The 22,099-nt window shown below is 42.2% G+C and overlaps 1 protein-coding gene, 1 long non-coding RNA gene and 1 pseudogene across 2 annotated transcripts in view; 1 reads left to right on the forward strand and 2 right to left on the reverse strand.

Annotated features, from left to right (window-relative positions):
- The window catches only part of OXA1L (OXA1L mitochondrial inner membrane insertase), a 76,570-nt gene that overhangs the window by 10,763 nt on the left and 43,708 nt on the right, over window positions 1–22,099 (reverse strand). Inside the window, exons 5-6 of the mRNA XM_081506649.1 lie at window positions 2,069–2,197; window positions 1,465–1,626 (exon numbers count right to left, since the gene is read on the reverse strand). Of these exons, the coding sequence (XP_081362775.1) occupies window positions 1,465–1,626; window positions 2,069–2,197 (291 nt within the window). The remainder of the gene's footprint in view (window positions 1–1,464; window positions 1,627–2,068; window positions 2,198–22,099) is intronic.
- Window positions 1,514–20,103, forward strand: LOC145512615 (uncharacterized). The gene is made up of 2 exons (XR_014058666.1): window positions 1,514–2,242; window positions 19,226–20,103. It is a non-coding gene; the product is annotated as an uncharacterized LOC145512615 (long non-coding RNA).
- Window positions 8,113–9,441, reverse strand: LOC145512608 (elongation factor 1-alpha 1 pseudogene; annotated as a pseudogene).

Consider the following 22,099-nt stretch of genomic DNA (forward strand, 5'->3'; position numbering starts at 1 on the left):
AGTTCCCTCTAGAAGGGGTTTTGTTTCTTCATTAAGGTCAGAATTCTGAAAAGATGTTTTATCAAGCTGGCTTTCTCTTACTGCATACAAAATAAAAAAGCCCCATACCGGCCATTTTCAGGGCAAGATTTCTTTTAATTCCCAATTAAGTACATACTTGTAAGTTTAAGTACAGAAATCTGGCTGGCTTCTTGAAAAAATGTTAGGCCAGCTTCTCATCTAATCACCCAGTCCAGATGGCTTAGAGTCTCTCAATTGAGCAAATCCTAGTATATTTCAAATGGGGAGGCAGGTACCTGTTGGACATTGCCATATACAAGGATTATCAACCAATAATTGGGAGATCATAGAACCAGGAGAGACTCACCCACATTTGTCTGCTCTCTCTGAGGAGGCAGATAGGCATAACAGGCCCCTGCTTGTACCAAGCCTCCAGTTCAGGGGAAGGGGAAAACTCTACTCTGGGCCCCTTTGCTGGTATCCCAAACTGCCCACTGGAAAAAAAAGAACAAGACCTACAAGTTGAGAATTGTGTTTTAACTGGGGCATTACTGAGGGGCTTCCCTGGTGGCTCAGATGGTAAAGAATCACCCTGCAATGCAGGAGACCAGGGTTTGATCGGGGGGGGAAGATCCCCTGGAGAAGGGAATGGCTACCCACTCCAGTATTCTTGCCTGGAGTATTCCATGCACAGAGGAGCCTGGCAGGCTACAGTCCATGGAGTTGCAAAGAGTTGGACATTACTGAGCAACTAACACTTATTATTATTACTCAGGTCTTAAGCCTAGGACACAGCCTCTCAGCTCTGAGGGACTGTTCAGAAGAGGTAAGGGAGGAGCCAGGATATACAGGAGTTTTTCCAAACAACGCCCTCCACCCCCAGCCCAACCAGGTAATTACAACACCAAAAAATTACTGCTAATAAAAACCAGAAGTCTCAAGTTAATGAATTTAGTGTTTTTCTATGTATGGAAAGATGCAAGAGTTTGGGCTTATTGAAATCATTCCTTTGATATGTACCCTAACTAGCTAAGGCTAGTATTCTGTTTCTCCATCCTCAGTTCCCTCAGGGTGCACCTGTTTGGGGTAGCCACTGGGACTGCTGGCCTCAACATCCTTTGTTTACTGATATGGCAGGTGACATTCTTTATCCGCATTTGACATGCAAATTATAATTTTTCCAATATACAAACAGAACTGCATCTTATTTCACCATCAGTGGCTAGCCACCATTCTGGCAAACAAAGCCTTGTTCACAACATAAACTTTTCCTCCTGTGCTCTCAATAATTTTACCACTGATGTGAAAATCTATCCCAAGCAGAGATGCTATCATTTGGGGAGTTGGGTGGTGTGTGGACAAGAACACAACTCCATATTCCCCTCCTCCCAGTCAAAGCAAAATAAAAAATAAAGTCTGCTAGAAGCACCATTCCTAACATTTCAGGGACGAAATATCTCTTACCTGGGCTTCTGCAAAAGAGACGGCAGAGGTACTGAGGCCGCGGGGGCCTGGGGCCATGAGCAGGACATAGCGCGGGTGCCCGCGGCACCGGTCGGCTGGGAACCCGTGCCCAGCTGTCAGCGGTTTCCGGGGCCCCTGGCAGGGCCCTGCGACGCTGTGGAACTAAGTGGGTAAAAGGGAGATGGAGTCCTTTTATCAGGTAAAATCGCTTATTATGCTCACCCCTCCTCTCAAGAGACAGGCAGCCAATTTCCACAGGTGAGGACTTGTCTACTCCCCGCGCACAGACTGCGAGCCTGAAAGCATGTAGGCTGTGAGTCCTGCATCTCAGCTACCGCAGACCCACCCCGGGGCCCAGAAGTTGACGCTGAGGTTTCTCTAGAAGAGGTGACGCTTGTCCCCAGGAACAGACTAAAATACGAGGCTGCTGACCCCGCGGGGTCTGGGACGTAACCCTCCAGCGCCCTCATATGACCCGAGGCCACGAGAAGGAGGTCCGGGTGAGCAGGTCAGCGTCTGCTTATGTCCGTCTGCACAAGCCACTCCTGGCTCGGCTCACAGGGACAATGAGGCATCCTGGCGCTCGGCCCCGGGGTATCCTTACCTGACGCTGGGGCCGTAGTAAGCGCAGAAGCTCCCGGCGTCCGCACATCAACGCCAGCGCCATCTTCCCGGGAAGAGGACATACGTTCGCGTCTGCGCACTGAGAACCGCAGCCTCGCGGGAGGAAGCCCTTTTGGAAATGGGCGTGAAGTCAGAGCTTTATCACGCTCAGGAGGTAATGGAGACTGGCGCTTGGCGGCCATATTTGAAGTGGGTAAGAAGCTACAAGGGAAATTAACGAGATCGCGCTGACACTGTTTTCAGGAGATTGAAGCTCGGAGCCTTATAACCGGCTTTTGTTAGTGGCTGTAAATCTTGAGCAGTTTTTCCTCTATCCTTTAAACCCGCTATTCTCTAAAAAATACTCCCTAGAGGGTCTTGGATGTCCTCAATGTGGGTTTTCTGTACCCAGTGATGTTTGATATTTGTTGCTAGGTAATGTTGTAAGAATGCTCAAACTACCGCACAATTGCACTCATCTCACATGCTAGTAAAGTAATGCTCAAAATTCTCCAAGCCAGGCTTCAGCAATACGTGAACCATGAACTAACAGATGTTCAAGCTGGATTTAGGAAAGGCAGAGGAACCAGAGATCAGATTGCCAACACCCACTGGATCATCGAAAAAGCAAGAGAGTTCCAGAAAAACATCTATTTCTGCTTTATTGACTCTGCCAAAGCCTTTGACTGTGTGGATCACAATAAACTGTGGAAAATTATGAAAGAGATGGGGATACCAGACCACCTGACCTGCCTCTTGAGAAATCTGTATGCAGGTCAGGAACCAACAGTTAGAACTGGACGTGGAACAACAGACTGGTTCCAAATAGGAAAAGGAGTACGTCAAGCCTGTATATTGTCACCCTGCTTATTTAACTTATATGCAGAGTACATCATGAGAAACGCTGGGCTGAAGGAAGCACAAGCTGGAATCAAGATTGCCGGGAGAAATATCAATAACCTCAGATATGCAGATGACACCACCCTTATGGCAGAAAGTGAAGAGGAACTAAAGAGCCTCTTGATGAAAGTGAAAGAGGAGAGTGAAAAAGTTGGCTTAAAGCTCAACATTCAGAAAAGTAAGATCATGGCATCTGGTCCCATCACTTCATGGGAAATAGATGGGGAAACAGTGGAAACAGTGTCAGACTTTATTTTTTGGGGGTCCAAAATCACTACTGATGGTGATTGCAGCCATGAAATTAAAAGACGCTTACTCCTTGGACGGAAAGTTACGGCCAACCTAGATAGCATATTAAAAAGCAGAGACATTACTTTGCCAACAAAGGTCCGTCTAGTCAAGGCTATGATTTTTCCAGTAGCCATGTATGGATGTGAGAGTTGGACTGTGAAGAAAGCTGAGCGCCGAAGAATGGATGCTTTTGAACTGTGGTGTTGAAGAAGACTCTTGAGAGTCCCTTGGACTGCAAGGAGATCCAACCAGTCCATCCTAAAGGAGATCAGTCCTGGGTGTTCACTGGAAGGACTGATGTTGAAGCTGAAACTCCAATACTTTGGCCATCTCATTTGAAGCGTTGACCCTTGGAAAAACCCTGATGCTGGGAAGGATTGGGGGCAGGAGGAGAAGGGGATGACAGAGGATGAGATGGCTGGATGGCATTACTGACTCGATGGACATGGGTTTGGGTAGACTCCAGGAGTTGGTGATGGACAGGGAGGCCTGGCGTGCTGTGATTCATGGGGTCGCAAGGAGTCAGACACGACTGAGCGACTGAACTGAACTGAACTGAATGTTGTAATATACAGGGGAGCCTGGCGTGCTGCAGGCAGTCTATGGGGTTGCAAAGAGTCGGACACGATGGAATAACAACAAATATTGTAATTACAGTGCGTGCTAAGTCACTTCAATTATGTCTGACTCTTTGCGACCCCATGGACTGTAGCCCACCAGGTTCCTCTGTCCATGGGATTCTCCAGGCGAGAATATTGGTGTGGGTTGCTATTTCCTCCTCCAGGGGATCTTCCCAATTCAGGGATTGAACTGGTGTCTCTTTTGTCTCCTGCATTGGCAGGCAAATTCTTTACCACTGGTGCCACCTGGGAAGCCCCTGTAATCACAGATTCGGTGAAATTTGAGAACAGTTTGGAATTAGACAGAAATTGAAGGAAGGCAGCTTCTAGGAAATACTTTCCTTCCAGATAAAGAGACAAAGCTTCAAGAGGAGGCTCTATCTTTCACTTTCCTTAGGGATTGATTGAGGAGCCTCTTATGACATTGAGGGGACAAATCTTTTTAAAAAATACATATTTAGTTGCAGCATGTAGGATCATTAGTTGCAGCATGTGAACGCTTAGTCAGGACATGTGGGATCTAGTTCCCTGACCAGGGATGAACGCTGGCCTTCTGCCTTGGGAGCAAGGAGTCTTAGCCGTTGGACCACCAGCGAAGTCCCCTAGGGGACAAATCTTTAAAGATGAGAAGTGAACATGCTGAAGATGGTTGTATGGAAAGATAGAAAATCGCCTGGAAACCCCCCTGAATACTTGATGATGTCATTGAGCTGTTGCTGCAGTGGAGTTAGACCCACCTGTCTCTAGATTTTGTTGTGTAAGATAACTGACAGTCTTTATTGCCTAGACCTTTATGACATATTAATAACATATGTTGGATGTCATTGTATACAAGCTTTTAAAAGTTGCTTTGAAAAATTAATACAGTTAGAGGTAATCACAAATATACAGCTACAGAACACTTGGCAAGAAATCAAAAACCAGAAAACCAAACAACTGTGGTAGACTGTTACTTTGGTCAGTCAGTTCAGTCGCTCAGTCATGTCTGACTCTATGTGACCCTATGGACTGCAGCACACCAGGCTTCCTTGTCCATCAACAACTCTGGGAGCTTACTCAAACTCATGTCCATCAAGTCAGTGATGCTATCCAACCATCTCATCCACTGTCGGCCTCTTCTCCTCCCACCTTCAATCTTTCCTAGAATCACAGTCTTTTCAAATGAGTCAGTTCTTCGCATCAGGTAGCCAAAGCATTGGTGTTTCAGCTCCAGCATCAGTCTGTGCAATGAATATTCAGGACTGATTTCCTTTAGGATAGACTGGTTGGATCTCCTTGCAGTCCAAGGGACTCTCAAGAGTCTTCTTCAACACCACAGTTCAAAAGCATCAGTTCTTTGGCGCTCAGCTTTCTTTATAGTCCAACTCTCACATCCATACATGATTACTGGAAAAAGCATAGCTTTGACTAGACAGACCTTTGTTGGCAAAGTAATGTCTCCGCTTTTTAATATGCTGTCTAGGTTGGAGCTTTTCTTCCAAGGAATAAGCATCTTTTAATTTTATGGCTGCAGTCACCATCTGCAGTGGTTTCAGAGCTCCCCCAAATAGTCTCTCACTGTTTTCCATTGTTTCCCCATCTGTTTGCCTGAAGTGATGGGACCAGATGCCATAATCTTAGTTTTCTGAATTTTGAGCTTTAAGCCAACTTTTTCACTCTCCTCTTACACTTTCATCAAGAGGCTCTTTAGTTCTTCTTCACTTTCTACCATAAGGGTGGTGTCATCTGCATATTTGAGGCTATTGATATTTCTCCTGGCAATCGTGATTCCAGCTTGTGCTTCCTTCAGCCTGGCATTTCACATGATGTACTCTGCATATAAGTTAAATAAGCAGGGTGACAATATACAGCCTTGACATACGCATTTCTTGACTTGGAACCAGTTTGTTGTTCCACGTCCAGTTCTAACTGTTGTTTCTTGACCTGCGTACAGATTTCTCATTAGGCAGGTAAGTTGTCTGGTATTCCCATCTCTTTAAGAATTGTCCATGGTTTGTTGTGATCCAAACAGTCAAAGGCTTTGGCATAGTCAATAAAGCAGAAGTAGATGTTTGTCTGGAACTCTCTTGCTTTTTCGATGATCCAGTGGGTGTTGGCAATCTGATCTCTGATTCCTCTGCCTTTTCTAAATCCAGCTTGAACATCTGGAAGTTTACGATTCACGTACTGTTGAAGCCTGGCTTGGAGAATTTTGAGCATTACTTTGCTAGTGTGTGAGATGAGTGCAATTGTGCAGTAGTTTGAACATTCTTTGGGATTGCCTTTCTTTGGGACTGGAATGAAAACTGACCTTTTCCAGTCCTATGGCCACTGCTGAGTTTTCCAAATTTGCTGGCATATTGAGTGCAGCACTTTCACAGCACCATCTTTTAGGATTTGAAATATCTCAACTGGAATTCCATCACCTCCACTAGCTTTGTTCTTAGTGATCCATTTTGGTAGCCCCAAATGAATCTTGCCTCTCAGTTTTGCACCATTGATAGCTCCCTTCTCTTGAATCTGAGCTGGACTGCGACTTGTTTTGGTCCTTAGAATTCATCTTAGGCCTTTGCCGTGTGTGTGTGTGTGTGTGTGTGTGTGTGTGTGTGTTAGTTGCTCAGTCATGTCTGACTTCTTGTGCTGTGTGTGTGTGTTTGTGTGTGTGTGTGTGTTAGTCGCTCTGTTGTGTCTTACTCTTTGTGACCCCATGGACTGTAGCTGGCCAGGCTCCTCTGTCCATGGAATTCTCCAGGCAAGAATACTGGAGTGGGTGGCCATTCCCTTCTCCAGGGGACCTTCTTGGCTCAGGGATTGAACTTGGGTCTCCTGCATTGCAGTCAGATTCTTTACCGACTGTATGCCTAAAGTAAACTTAATAGCTTCTACTTTTGCATTCAGGGGGAAATGGCCACATTGGACTTCCATGCTGTGTAAAGTGTAAAGCCCAACCTAAGCACATGGAGGAACGCTGGCTGAGGGCTTGGCTAACAGCACCCACTGAGCTCCCAGCCAATAGTCACAACCAACTGTCCAACCATATGAAGAAGGCCATTTTGGAAGCGGCTTCTTCAGCTTCTACTGTAGCTGTTGATAGTTTGGGTGACTCTATGCAGAGTCTGGGCAGACTCTGGGCAGAGGTAGTCTGGGCAGACTCTGGGCAGAGATAGGCTGCCCAGCTCTACCCAAGTTGCAAAATACAAGCAAATAAAATGATTGTAGTTTTAGCCACTGAGTTTTAGAGTACTTTGTTGTGTGGCAGTAGATAACAGAAATGAATTAAAATGTTATGTGAATAGGTTTTTGTACTTGAGAAAACATTTCATTACCACTAAAGCTAACTGAGGTCTGCTTATATTAGTTTGCACTTTTTTCTGACTTTTTTTCTGTGTGTTTTTATTGCCTTTTCATGAAAATCAGCCCTGTTTCCCTCTCTAGGTTATACAATTCTAGAGGCAGGGAGCAAGTCTCCTATCTTTTGCACTTTTTCCCTCTCATCAAGCTTTGTTTTAGGACATCTCTGGTGGTCCAGTGGCTAAGAATCTGCCTTCCAATGCAGGGGACTCAGGTTCGATCCCTGATCGGGAACTGAGATCCCATGTGCAACTAAGCCTGTACATTACAATTAGAGAGTCCTCATCCTCTAGAGCCTATTCTCTGAACTAGAGAAGCCCTTGCGACTAGAGAAAGCTCTTCCTTGAACTGCAATGAAGACCCAGCATGACCAAAAATAAATAAAAGGTTTGTTTTAATGGAACTCCAAATTCTGTGACAGACTTTTGGTGAAGTTGTTCCCATTAAAAAGTGCTGATTTTCATACATGCTGCTATATTTAAATAGATAAACAACAAGCACCTACTGTATAGCACAGGGAACGCTGCTCAATATTCTGTAGTAATCTAAATGGGAAAAGGAATTTGAAAAAGAATAGATACATGTGTAAGAACAGCTGAATCACTTTGCTGTACACCTGAAACTAACACAGCGTTGTTAATCAACTATGCTCAAATATAAAATAAAAATTAAAAAGTGGTCAAATAAAAAATTGCTAATTTTAAAAACTAATAACTTTAAACTGCCCATACAAAACAAATGGTCCACAAAACATTCTCCTTTCCTTCTGAAGGTTTTGTGATGCAGTGTTATCATTAACCCTGTCTTTTATTATTAAATGTAAATGGCCAATTGAGACAAACAGTTCTGAGACTATTCTTCCACCACCAATTAAGACTAGGGTAGCAGGTCTTGGGGATAATATTCATTTAGTCTTCTGAGCTTTCTGGGAAGACTTAGTGACCTTGCCAGCTCCAGCTGTATTCTTGTCCACTGTTTTGATGACACAACCATCTATCTCATGTCATGAACAGTAAAAAATGACCCAGAGGAGGATGATTAGAGAAGCTCTCAACACACATGGGCTTACCAGAAACCATATCAATGATGGCAGCATCACCTGCTTCAAGAATTAGGGACCACTTCCAGCTTTTGCTCAGAATGACCATCAATCTTCAGCTCAGTAAACTTGCAAGTGATGTGAGCTGTGTGACAGTCCAGCACAGATGTATATCCAGCACTGATTTAGCCTGATTGGCTCAAGATAATCACCTTGAACTGTGAAGCCAGCTACTTCCATTGGTGGGTCATTTTTGCTGTCACTAGCTGAATTGCCACAATGAATATCTTGACATCAAAATCCGCGTTGTCCCCAGGAAGAGAGTCACTCAAAGGTTCATGATGCATTTCAATAGACTTTACTTCAGTTGTAACATTAATTGGAGAACACCAGTCTGCTTTGGACATACAGGGACAGTACCAATACCACCAATTTTGTAGATGTCTTAGAGGGGCAGATGCGAGGGCTGATCATTTGGAAAAATTGGTGGCAGGAGGCAGTCCAGAGCTTCAAGCAGCGTGGTTCTACTGTCTTTGCCATCTTTACAGGTGAATTTCCAGTCCTTGAACCAAGCTGTGTTAGCAGTTGGCTCCAGCATGTTGTCACCATTACAACCAGAAATTGGCACAATGCTACTATGTCGGGGTTGTGGCCAATTTTCTTAATGTAGGTGCTGGCTTCCTTAATGATTTCCTTGTAGTATCTCTTCTGGCTCTAGGGTGGCTCAGTAGAATCCATTTTGTTAACACTAACAATTAGTTGTTTCACACTCAGAATATAGGCCAGAAGGGCATGCTCACAGGACTGCCCATTCTTGGAGATGACTGCTTCAAATTCACCAACACCAGCAACAACAATTGGGATAGCACAGTCAGACTGAGATGTGTCTGCAATCATGTTTTTGATAAGTCTTTGTGTTCTGGGGCATCAATGTTGGTCACATAGTACTTGCTGGCCTCAAATTTCCTTGGGGAGATATCAATGGTGATATCTCACGTTCAGCTTTCAGTTTATCCAAGACCCAGACATGCTTGAAGGAGACCTCTCCCATCTCAGCAGCCTCTCTCTCAAACTTTTTGATGGTTCTATGTCAGTTCCACCACATTTGTAGATCAGATGGCCAGTAGTGGTAGACTTGCCTGAATCTACCTGTCCAGTGACAGCCATGTGGATATGAGTCTTTTCCTCTCCCATTTTGGCTTAGATTTAGTGGTTGTTTTTATGACACATGTTCCTGGTGGCAAACCCATTGTGAAAAAGCCTTTTGCGCCTGCTTAAAAAATTTTAAAGTTGCCTTTCATTTCATTTATTTACTAAAAACAATTCTCTGTATTGTTTATTAATTTATTTTTTGGCTGCGCTGGGTCTTTGTTGCTGCTTATGGGCTTTCTCTTCACTGTGGATTGAGGGCTTCTCACTGATGGCTTCTCTTGTTTGGGAGCACAAGCTCTGCACTAGGGCTTCAGTAGTTGTGGCATGGACTTAGTTACCCCAAGGTATGTGGAATCTTCCTGGACCCAGGATTGGAACTATATCCCCTGCATTGGCAGGCAGATTCTTAACCACTGGACCACCAGGGAAGTCCTAACTTGAGAACTTCTAATTTCCTCTTCTCTCCTCTGCTCGTATGCATAATCTTTCTTCCCTGTGTTGGAAAACACAGACACACACAGACACACAGACACACACACACCAAAAACCTTTGTTTGACTTTGATGGAACTCTTAGCCTCTTTTCTAATCCTTTTATTGTTGCTGGTTTAAGAATGAAACTCCATTTTCTAAATGCACAGTCGCTCCTAGTTCTGCTCTCTTGACTCCTCCTGCTTCTTCAACTTCTGTCCCTGTCATTCAAATTGCTCATTGAATAGCAGTCCTGGCTTCTTAATCACAAGGCAAAAGTGTTTTTTCCCAACCCTCCCTGTTTTAGCTTTTCTGTGGTATTTGACACTGTTGATCTCCCTTTTTTCTAAAACTCTCTTCTCTTGATTTTCATAGCACAACATATGATTTTCTTTTCATCTTTTTGCTCTAAACTTTTCAAAACAGTTTGGATGACTAAATGTCATTGAGCCTAATTTCCATTTCCATTTTTCAGTTTGAAGGGGTCATGAAGTGGTTGTGGGTGTTACCAGAAGCCAATTGCGGTTCATTAGGCTTTGTAGGATGATGTGCAGTGATGTCAAAGCTTCCTCACTTGGAAGTCTAGGTACTTGATTGTGTCCAAGGCTGGTTAAAGTAACCAATCCTATAAGAGATTAATGCTCCCTATGTAGTGTTTTCCCTAAACAGAGCTTACCTTTCCAATTCTATAATTCTCTGTTGCAGTCTTTCAATTTCTAATCTCTCTGATAGATTAATTCCATTGCTGGGGCAATGGTCAAACTCTCTCTTCTGATTTTTGCTTTTCTTTTCCTAATGGTGTGTGTTGATTTTACTTGTCGGGTTTTTAGAGTGCTGGACATGTTTGCTGCCAACTCCTAATGTTCCATGGGGGGAAAAAGCCCCACTTTCTTTGACAGGCTTTCATCCGTAAATGTAGGAGTTATTTAACATAATCTAGATTTTGAAAGGTAGAATGCTTCTTAGAGATTTTGTTTGTTGTTCAAGATGCAGAAAATAGATCTCTTGTCTGAGAAGATTGTCTCTCCATAAATAAAGAGCGATTACTTAAAAACATCCTACTGAGAAAAAACAACCTGGTCTTATAAATAATTTCTTTTTGTATTGTACTGAATTATAGGTGAACTTCTAGTTCTTACTGTTATTAGTTGATACTTATCACGAAGCCTTGTGTGTTAGTTGCTTAGTTGTGTCTAACAAATGAAAATGGAAAAGGGAGCTTTTACAACAAAGAAAATAGAAGCCTGAAGTTATTTCTCTGTGAACTTTAACTACTGTTTATTCCTGATTTCAAAAATGGCATATTTTATCATAGCCTTAAAAACCCATCCCTGTTATTGTCATTTACTTTGAGCTAACCATTTATTACTGAAACTTAAAGATAAAAACTAGGGAGATTTCTCAACTTATGGTTCATAGCCTTTCTCTAATTTTCCCTCTTTCTTTTCTTATGTTGTTCTGCCTTCCCCCTATACATTTGTTGTACTTGGGTACATTGTGAAGTCCAAACTCACAATCTACTTTTATTACATTACGAGGGAATTTCAGAATATAAGGTCACTTGGCTGGTAATAGTAAATCAGGTCAAGAATTTAGCTTAGATCTCTGAATAGCCAAATGGAGAACAATTAGAATCTCAGAATTAATGATAGTAACATAATAATTCACTAACTAGAATAAGAATCTGTGAATGCATACTGATGTACACAAGTTAATGAATAAATATATAAAAGTAAGGATTTTCCCAGCAAGAATACTGGTGTGGTTTGCCACGCCCGCCTCCAGTGGATCTTTTCGACCTAGAGATCAAACCTGAGTCTCCTGCATTTCCTGCACTGTAGATGGATTCTTTATCATTGAGCCACCATAATTCTTTACCACTTCTTAACCACCGGGAAGTCCCCTAAATGTATGTAGTGGAAAGTAAATATTTAAAAGAACGAATAATAAAGCAAATGGGGCAAAATGTAAACACTTGGTGAATCTTGGTGAATATTGGAGTGCTTTGCATGAGTCTTGCAAATTTCCTGCAAACTTAAAATTATATCAAAATAAAAATTTACCAAATAAATACAATTCTGAATTTTGAGGGGTTAATTTTAAAAAGTAAAACCTTTAAATGAAGTATAGTAAGCATACAGAAGTGTGCAGACACCAAAAATATACAGGCAGATTCTTCAGTTTTATGAAATGAACCCCCATGTAGTCATGATCCAGGTCAGGATCTAAAACGTTACCAACATTCTAGAAGCAACTTTCCTAGTCATTAGGCCATCCTTCCTCTGCAAGTGAGTGAGTGAGTGAAAGTCTCTCAGTTGTGTCCGACTCTTTGTGATCCTGTGGACTATACAGTCCGTGGAATTCTCCTGGTCATAATACTGGAGTAGGTAGCCTTTCCCTTCTCCAGGGTATCTTCCTAACCCAGAGATCAAATGCAGGTCTCCCACATTGCAGGTGGATTCTTTACCAGCTGAGCCATAACGGAAGCCCAAGAATACGGGAGTGGGTAGCCTTTCCCTTCGCCAGGGGGTCTTCCCGACCCAGGAATCAAACTGGGGTCCCCTGCGTTGCAGGTGGATTCTTTACCAAATGAGCTATCAGGGAAGCCCTTCCACTGCAAAGGCAACCTTTGTACAATTTCTATTGTGACAGATTAGTTTTTCCTCTTTTTCCATGTTATATAATTAGAATCATACCATATGATTAATTTTTGTGTGTGCTTATTTTTTTCCCAACATTTTGTCTGTGAGTCATTTTTTGGTGCAAGTAGCTGTAATTAGTTTTCTTTAATATTTCACTTATTTAAATAGACCATAATTTATTTACCTGTTATACCACTGTTGGACACCTGAGTTGTGTGGCAGGCCGTCCCTAAGATGGCGGCTAGTAATCCTTACCTCCTGTTATTTATCACCTTGTGTAATCCTCTCTCCCTGAGTGTGAGCTAGATCCAGTGCCTGGCTTCTAGTGAATAGGAAAAAAGTGATGGAATTTCACTTCTAAGATTAAGTTATAAAAAGACTTGGCTTCCATCTTGGGTTCTCTCTCTTAGTCTGCTTCAGTTCAGTTCAGTTCAGCCGCTCAGTCGTGTCTGACTCTTTGTGACCCCATGGACTACAGCACACTAGGCCTCCCTGTCCATCACCAACTCCCGGAGCCTACTCAAACTCATGTCCATTGAGTCGGTGATGCCATCCAACCATCTCATCCTCTGTTGTTCCCTTCTCCTCCCACCTTCAATCTTTCCCAGCATCACGGTCTCTTCCAATGAGTCAGCTCTTCGCATCAGGTGGCCAAAGTACTGGAGTTTCAGCTTCAACATCAGTCCTTCCAACGAATATTCAGGACTTATTTCCTTTAGGATGGACTGGTTGAATCTCCTTGCAGTCCAAGGGACTCTCAAGATTCTTCTTCAACACCACAGTTCAAAAGCATCAATTCTTCTGCACTCAGCTTTCTTTATAGTCCAACTCTCACATCCATACATGACTACTGGAAAAACCATAGCCTAGACTAGATGGACCTTTGTTGGCAAAGTAATGTCTCTGCTTTTTAATATGCTGTCTAAGTTGGTCATAACTTTCCTTCCAAGAGCAAGTGTCCTTTAATTTCATGGCTGCAGTCACTATCTGCAGTGATTTTGGAGCCCCCCAAAATAAAGTCTGCCACTGTTTCCATTGTTTCCCCATCTGTTTGCCTGAAGTGATGGGACCAGATGCCATGATCTTAGTTTTCCAAATGTTGAGCTTTAAGCCAACTTTTTCACTCCCCTCTTTCACTTTCATCAAGAGGCTCTTTAGTTCTTCACTTTCTGCCATAAGGGTGGTGTCATCTGCATATCTGAGGTTACTGATATTTCTCCTGGAAATCTTGATTCCAGCTTGGGCTTCATCCAGCTCAGAGTTTCTCATGATGTACTCTGCATATAAGTTAAATAAGCAGGGTGACAATATACAGCCTTGACGTACTCCTTTTCCTATTTAGAACCCGTGTTGTTCCATGTCCAGTTCTAACTGTTGCTTCTTGACCTGCATACAGGTTTCTCAGGAATCATGTCAGGTATTCTCATCTCATTAAGAATTGTCCATAGTTTATTGTGATCCACACAGTCAAAGGCTTTGGCATAGTCAATAAAGCAGAAGTAGATGTTTTTCTGGAACTCTCTTGCTTTTTCGATGATCCAGCAGATGTTGGCAATTTGATCTCTGATTCCTCTGCCTTTTCTAAAACCAGCTTGAACATCTGGAATTTCACGGTTCATGTACTGTTGAAGCCTGGCTTGGAGAATTTTGAGCATTACTTTGCTAGTGTGTGAGATGAGTGCAATTGTGCAGTAGTTTGAGCATTCTTTGGCATTGCCTTTCTTTGGGATTGGAATAAAAACTGACCTTTTCCAGTCCTGTGGCCACTGCTGAGTTTTCCAAATTTGCTGGCATATCGAGTGCAGCACTTTCACAGCATCATCTTTTAGGATTTGAAATAACTCAACTGGAATTCCATCACCTCCACTAGCTCTGTTTGTAGTGATGCTTTCTAAGGCCCGCTTGACTTCACATGCCAGGATGTCTGGCTGCTTACCTGGGAGAAATCAGTGCCATGACTTGAGGTAGCTCTCTGCAGAAGTCCAAGTGATAAGAGATGAGTGAGTTTGGAAGTAGATTTTTCAGCCCCAGGCAAACCTTGAGATGACTGCAGCCCTGGTTGACAGCTCGACTGCAACATCATAACAGACTGAGCTAAGAAGCCACACTGGATTCCTGAGTTATGGAATCTGTGGTCTATGTTGTTGTTGTTCAGTCACTAAGTTGAGGCCGACTCTTTGTAACCCCATGGACTGCACCACGCCAGGCTCCTCTGTCCTCCACTGTCTCCTGGAGTTTGCTCAAATTCATGTCCATTGAGTCAGTGATACTATCTAACCATCTTATCCTCTGCTGTCCCTTTCTTCTTTTTTTGCCTTCAATCTTTCCCAGTATCAGTCTTTTCCAATAAGTTGCTGATTCAAGACTGATATCCTTTAGGATTAACTGGTTTGATCTTACAGTCAAAGGAACTCTTAAGAGTCTTCTCCAGAACCACAATTCAAAAGCATCAATTCTTTGATGCTCAGCCGTCTTTAATATCTAGCTCTCACATCCGTATATGACTACTGGAAAAACCATAGCTTTGACTAGACGGACCTTTGTTGGCAAAGTAATGACTCTGCTTTTTAATACACTGCCTAGGTTTGTCATAGCTGAAGGATTACAGTTAGATAAATGAGATATTATTGCTATGTTAATTAGCTTCTAACTTTTGGGGTAATTTTTTGTGCAGTAATTGATATTTGATAGAGATTTTTTTCTAGTTTTTGGCTATCACAAATAGTGCTGGCTGAATCTTCTTATATGTGTAATGTACTTATGTGGTCATCTCTTTTGGGGAATATATTTAGGAATAGAATTACTGGGTTATGAGGGGCTTCCTAGGTGGCTCAGTGGTATAGAATCCACCTGCCAATGTAGGAGGCATGGGATTCAATCCCTTGGTTGGAAAGATCCCCTGGAGTAGAAAACGGCAACTAACTTCAGTATTCTTACCTGGAAAATTCCATGAACAGAGGAGCCTGGCGGGCTGCAAGTTCATGACGTCTCATCAGAGTCACACGCGACTGAGCATGCACATACAGGGTATATTATGACAACTTTAGTAGATACTGCCTTATAGTTTTCCACAGTAGTTGTTGCAGTATATACCTCTATCAATAATATATGTTCTTCTACAGGCTCGGCAGCACTAGGCATTATCCGTCTTTTTAATTTAGTCATTATGGCATATCATTTGAAAATATTTTATTTTGAGATAATTTCAAATTGAGAGAAAAGGTGCAAGAGCAGTATACAAAACTTCCATTTTCTCTTTTCCTAGAGTCCCTAATTTTTAACATTTTACCACATTTCTCTCTCTCTCTAATGTATATGATGATTCTTTTTCTGAGAACAAGTTGGAGAACAATGACCCATCCCTTAAATACCACAGTTTATTTCCCCCAAATAAGAGCACTTTCTGATATAATTATAACCAACCAGAGTCAGAAAATCAACACTGATACAGCACTATTATTCAATCCATAGACCCTGTTAAAATTTTGACAACTATCCCATTCTCTCCCTCTTATTTTCTGGTCCAGAGTCCAATCTAGTATAATGTTGCATTTATTTGTCATGTCTGTTTAGGCTCCTGCAACCTAGAATAGTTCCTTAATGTTTCGCTGTCTTTTATGACCTTTACAGTTTTAAAGTCTATACACGTTTCATTCTGTTAGCACCATTGACTGGGGCTTGTCTGATGCTTCCTCATGTCCAGACTCAGGCCATGTGTTCTTGGCAGGAGAAACCTCTGAACTGGAGTCATGCTCATCTCAGTGAATCACATCAGGAAACAACATGTGATGTCAACCTGTCCCATTGCTAATGAGGTTAACCATAATCACCGGCTAAGTTGCTACAGTACTATTAAATTTCTCTACTGTGAAGTCATCATTTTCCCATTTGTAATTTAATAGTGTTTTCTGGGGGGAGAGTCCCAAGACTATTCTGATATCCTGTTCCTCATCAAACCTTACCAGTCTTAGTATCCATTGATGACTCCTGCCTAAATCAGCCACCAATATCATGGTTGCCACATGCTGATTTTTAAAAGTCCATCATTCTTTCTACGTGATTAGATAACATTCAATTGTCAGAAAGCTCTTTCCCTTCTTTCTTATTCACTCATTCATTTATTTATATCAGTATGGAATGAATCAATGGATCATGGATGTATTATGTTAGTCAATACATTAGGATCTGGTACTGTCATTATTATAATGGCTAGTGAGAACCCACTCAAGCTGACTCCCATGTCCTTTGGACATATCAAAGTGTTCTTTGAGCACTTCCTTATTTTCTGATACAGTAGAATGTTCCAAACTCATTTATGCCCTAATCCTGGAATCAGTTATTTCTTTGAGGAGCTCTGGTTCCTTTTATTTATTTTTTATTATTTTAAAATTAATTTTTGTTGGGAGTGTAGTTGATTTACAATGTTAGTTTATGTTGTAAAGTGAATCATTTTATATATATATATCTCCACTCTTTTTTAGATTCTATTCTCATATAGGTTATTACAGAGTAGTGAGTAGAGTTCCCTGTGCTATATAGTAGGTTCTTATTAGATATCTGTTTTATATCTAGTAGTGTTTACATGTCAGTCCCAATCTCTTAATTTATCCCTCCCCTGCCCTGGTTTCTTTTAGTGGAGAATGGTATTTAGAAACCAAGATCTTGGTGTTTAGTGTGCTTATAATTATGTATCACAAGCATCCACTGATTATTTCTATCTATCCATCCAGTCTTCTTTCATATCTATTTATTGCATCAAGTATGAGTTCACACCAACATCTCCAATTTGAATCCAATACCTCTAGTTTTTTTCTAGTGTTCCTCCATTCCAAATGTGTAAATTTCTCCTCAGGCTCTGTAAACCGGGCTCTTATCATCATATATTTGCTTATTTCTCATTGTTTATAACCAATCTCCCAACCACAAAGACTGCCTTCTTGGCTAACCTTCTTCTTGGTCCTGCCAGCTTCTCAGTCCCAGCCCTGATGCCATCTCCTTGGCCAGCATCTGCTTTGGTTTGTACTTGCCCCTATGGCTATTTTGGCAGCCACACTGCCACCTTCAAAGGATCAGCAAGGAAGGACAGGGAAGAAGGGAGAGGAAGAGCCATCCTGTTATTTTAACTCTTAGGCCAACATTTTATTGATATAGCTCCTTAATGAGAATTCAGTTATACTCGCTGGGTTTGGCCCCTTAAGAATCCCAGTGTGCTGGGTTATTTAAGGATTTAAAGTGACTAACTGAACTGAACTGAACTGAACAGTTGCAGGATTAAGCCTTGTTTACTGAGAACAGGGGAAAGACAAACAGCAGCAGCAGGTGGGGAAGACAATGTGGTGAAGGATGAACAATCACCACTCCTGTTGGGCCTTAGATAGAGTTCAAGTCAGTTTTATAGAGAGAATGGGGCAGGAGCACTGATAGGAACCAGAGTGTGAGCTTGCCATAGGAAGGCTGGGTTTGGTTGGAGTGGGGATGGAACATAGGTTTTCAGGTCTATCCTGAAGTGGAATGCACATATTAGAATGGTTTTGGAATCAACTTGGTCTTCCCAGATGCCTTGTGGTCAGGCTAGAACTCGCAAGCAACTTGAAATTCCCAGGCCCCTGAGCCAGGCTGGAGTCAGAATGGCCTCTGGAGGGCAGAGGAGCACTGTGTGATCCTCCTCAACTTAAATCTGGTCTAACCACTTTCATTGCCTTGTTTATTTATTAGCAAACTTACAGAACTCCTTGGCAGACTCTCTTCCACATTTTTATGTAATAAACTAGAAAGAATAAGAGTTGCATGGTCTGGCATCAAACTCAGACAAGTTAAGTGACGTTTATCTAATGTTATAAAGTTGTATGCATGAGATGCTTTGGTTCATATGTGTAAACAGGTGGTAGTAATTAACAAGTTCATGAATCAGAGTAATGTTAAGTACAATGATTTATTTGTTATAGTCATTACTGACAATCTGAAAGATGTAGTTTGAATTTCTAACAGTAGGAGATAACTGGCCAGGTCCCACATTTCTGGCTGCGTAGAACAGTGGCTAGGCCTGAGAAGCATTTCGGATTGCCTGGATGTGTATCCTGATAACACTGCTTACTAGATGTGTGTCTTTAGGCATGTCAGTTACTTTTTCTGTGCTTTAGTTTCCTCATCTGTAGAAGTACTACCTGGGGCTCTCATGAGGTTTTTATTTTATTTAATAAGAAAAATTATTTATTTGGCTGTGCTGGGTCTTAGTTGCTCCACACGGGATCTGCAGTCTTTGTCATGGCGTGTAGGTTCTTTAGGTGCAGCTTGTCAGATTTAGTTCCTTGACCACGAACAGAACCTGGGCCTCCTGCGTTGGGAGCGCGGAGTCTTAGCTACTGGACCCCCAGGAAAGTCCCCAACACACAATTCTTAGATTGGTTCCTGCATATGAGAAGCACCCAATAAAGATCAGTTTGCAGTTGTGATTATTATTATTATTATCTTAAGCTGCAGATTCATTCTTTAAAAAATTCCGTAACAAATCTAATCAACTTTTTTGTCGTGATTCTCCTATCAACATCGTGAGCTTATTATTTACTACTAACAATGTGGAGAGATCACCTCTATTTGCTTCTCCATTAGTTTGAAATAGATGAGATTGAGTTAGTCTATTTTAGAAAAATAGCTGGTTGGGTTCAGCTGCAGTTTTCTTCAGTTCCATTTATGTTTTTATCATTATCTCCCCAGGAAGCTGGAACTGCTTTCATAGGTACCAATGTTCCACTAATCTGAACCAGTGTCTGCTGACAGCTTTTCAATCATTGTGGTCTATTCAGTTCTCTAGAGGAATTTCTCTGCCAAGCAAAACTGAACCGAGCAATTTCAAACTTGTACTTAACACCCGTTAAAAAAAATCCTCTTGTTAATGAAGAAAGAGTGAGTGATGTTGGGTGGAACTCTGAATTGGGAGCCAGAAGGTCAAAATTCAAGTTTCAACTCTGCAGCTACTTGCAAATATCTATTGTGTATCTTCCGAATGTGAAGCAATATGCCTGCCAAGCATTGAGGGGATTCAAAGAAAGGATTCAAACAAGAGGACTTTCTTCTCAGAGTCTTACAACCTAGTTGGAATAACAAAGCAGCTGTGATAGGAGGCTGAATGAAATACATGCAGAATCCAGCATCCTGAAATACTCTGCCTGAAAGGACGAAATTGTAATAAGGGCTTGGGGGAAGGGTGCTCTGGGCAGTCAGTGCCTCTTCCGCCCATTTTTTTGGTTATCACTAAGTCTAGAAACCTGGGAAGAGTATTCACCAAATGCCCTTGCTCTCATGGTTCTTGCTGCAGTTTATGTTCTGCCAATGATGGCACTTGGCAAGAGTGGAAAGCAGAAGAGAAGCCCAAGGCATTTACCCACTTCTCTTTTGGCAGCGTTGGTAAGTGGATGTGTGAGCTTCCTGGACGTGAGTTTTCACACTGGCAGTGGTGCTCCCCAACTGATTCTGGGCTGTGAGGTCTGTATGAGTAGTAGCTTCTAGCAGATTCCTAGAAGCAGCAGTTCTGAGAAGAGCAGTTCCTCATTCAACACTCACTCTCTAAATAAAACTAGGTCTCTGGAATGACATGCTCTTTTCTACCTCTGAGTCTTTACTCATCTGTCACTTATGCTGTCCTCCTTCCCACCTCCTTTGTATTTTATTCATCTTTATGGCCCTGCAGCTAGTCACTGATTGTTGCATATCAAGTAACCAATCAACATTTTTTGTATGAATAGATGAAGGAATGAATGAAAGAAAAGAAGTTACAGACTTAGGTAGATTATAAATGAAATGGGGGTGGCGAACATGGTGGAGAGGCTAGGATATGAAGAGACAAAGCAGAGTAATGATGGAAAGGGTTGGGAAAAGAATAGATGGAAATGTGACCCTTCACTAGAATAATATCATTGGGTTTTTTACAATCTGTTATATATGAAAAAAGATAAAGCACCATGGTTTGCTAACTATGTGAGAATCTAGTAAAGAATAAAGGCCTAGGAATTTCCTGGTGGTCCAGTGGTTCAGACTCACTGCTTTCACTGCTGAGGGCTGGCCAGGTCCAATCCCTGGTTGGAAAACTAAGATCCTGCAAGCTGAATTGCACAGACAAAAAAAAAAAAAAAAAGGCCAAAGGTAAGATGGCTGAAGAAATGAATCTGTGGAAAGAATGAATTGTCTGGTGGTCAACTGATGTGGAGATGACCTAGAGGATGTAAGAAAGGAGATTTCAAATAGGAAGACAGATTCTATACATGAATGATGGGGAAGATTTAGGTAGTGGTGGTTTAGTCGCTAAGTTGTATCCAACTCTTGCAACACCGTGGACTGTAGCCTGCCAGGCTCCTCTGTCCATGGGGATTTGCCAGGCAAGAATACTGGAGTGGGTTGCCATTTCCTTCTCTAGGGGATCTTCCCGACCCAGGAATCGAATGTGGGTCTCCTGCACTGCAGGCAGATTCTTTACCAACTGAGCTATGAGGGAAGCCCCGATTTAGGTAGAGTAGGTCATAATATTTGTGTGTGTCTGTGCTAAGTTGCTTCAGTAATCATGGATTGTAGCCCGCCAAGCTCCTCTGTCCATGGGATTCTCCAGGCAAGAATACTGGAGTGGGTTGCCATGCCCTGCTCCAGGGGATCTTCCAGAACCAGGTTTCGAACTTGCTCCTCCTGAGGCTTCTGCATTGCAGGCATATTCTTTACTGCTGAGCCACCAGGGAAGCCCAATATTTGTATAGTGCTTTACAATGCTAGAAGTGCTTCTCAGGTGCATCATTCTATTGTATCCTCATAGCAACCCCGTGAGAAAAATGGACTGTGTGTGTTAAGTTGCTTCAGTCGTGTCTGACTCTTTGCAACTCTATGGACTATAGCCTGCCAGGCTCCTCTTTTCATGGAATTCTCTAGGCAAGAATACTGGAGTGGGTTGCCATTTCCTTCTCCAGGGGATCTTCCCAACCCAGAGATTGAACCCTCATTTCTTATGTCTCCTGAATTGGCAGGCACACTTCCACTAGTGCCTCCTAGGAAGTGTGAGAAAAGTATATACTATTAATAAAAATGGAAGTTTGCTTGAAAAAGCTATATATTTATTATGGAAAATGAAAATATATAGGTCACAAAGGAAAAGAATAGAAACCACTCAGAGCCATCTTTGTTAACATCTTGATGATGGCCTCTCAGAACTTTTCTATGCCTGTGCTATGCTGTGCTGAGTTGCTCAGTCATGTTCAACTCTTTGTGACCCCATGGACTGTAGCCCGCCAGGCTCCTCTGTCTGTGGGGATTCTCCAGGCAAGAATCCTGGAGAGGGTTGCCATGCCCTCCTCCAGGGGATCTTCCTGACCCAGGGATCGAACTAGGGTCTCTTGCATTGCAGGCGGATTTTTTACCAGCTGAGCTACCAGGGAAGCCCCTTTCTATGTCTATTTATTTCTAAATAAAAAAATGGATTTTTATATACTTTAGCTTATTTTTAAGCTTGCTTTTTTTTACTTAGGGCATTGTGAACATATTTTCATGTCATTAACTATTCCCCTGTGCATGATTATTAATGGCTGTATAACATCCCCTTATCTGTTGAGT

The sequence above is a fragment of the Giraffa tippelskirchi genome, chromosome 7 (genome assembly GCF_054371585.1).
Source record: "Giraffa tippelskirchi isolate mGirTip1 chromosome 7, T2T-mGirTip1v1.2.pri, whole genome shotgun sequence".
NCBI classification, from domain to species: Eukaryota; Metazoa; Chordata; class Mammalia; order Artiodactyla; family Giraffidae; genus Giraffa; species Giraffa tippelskirchi.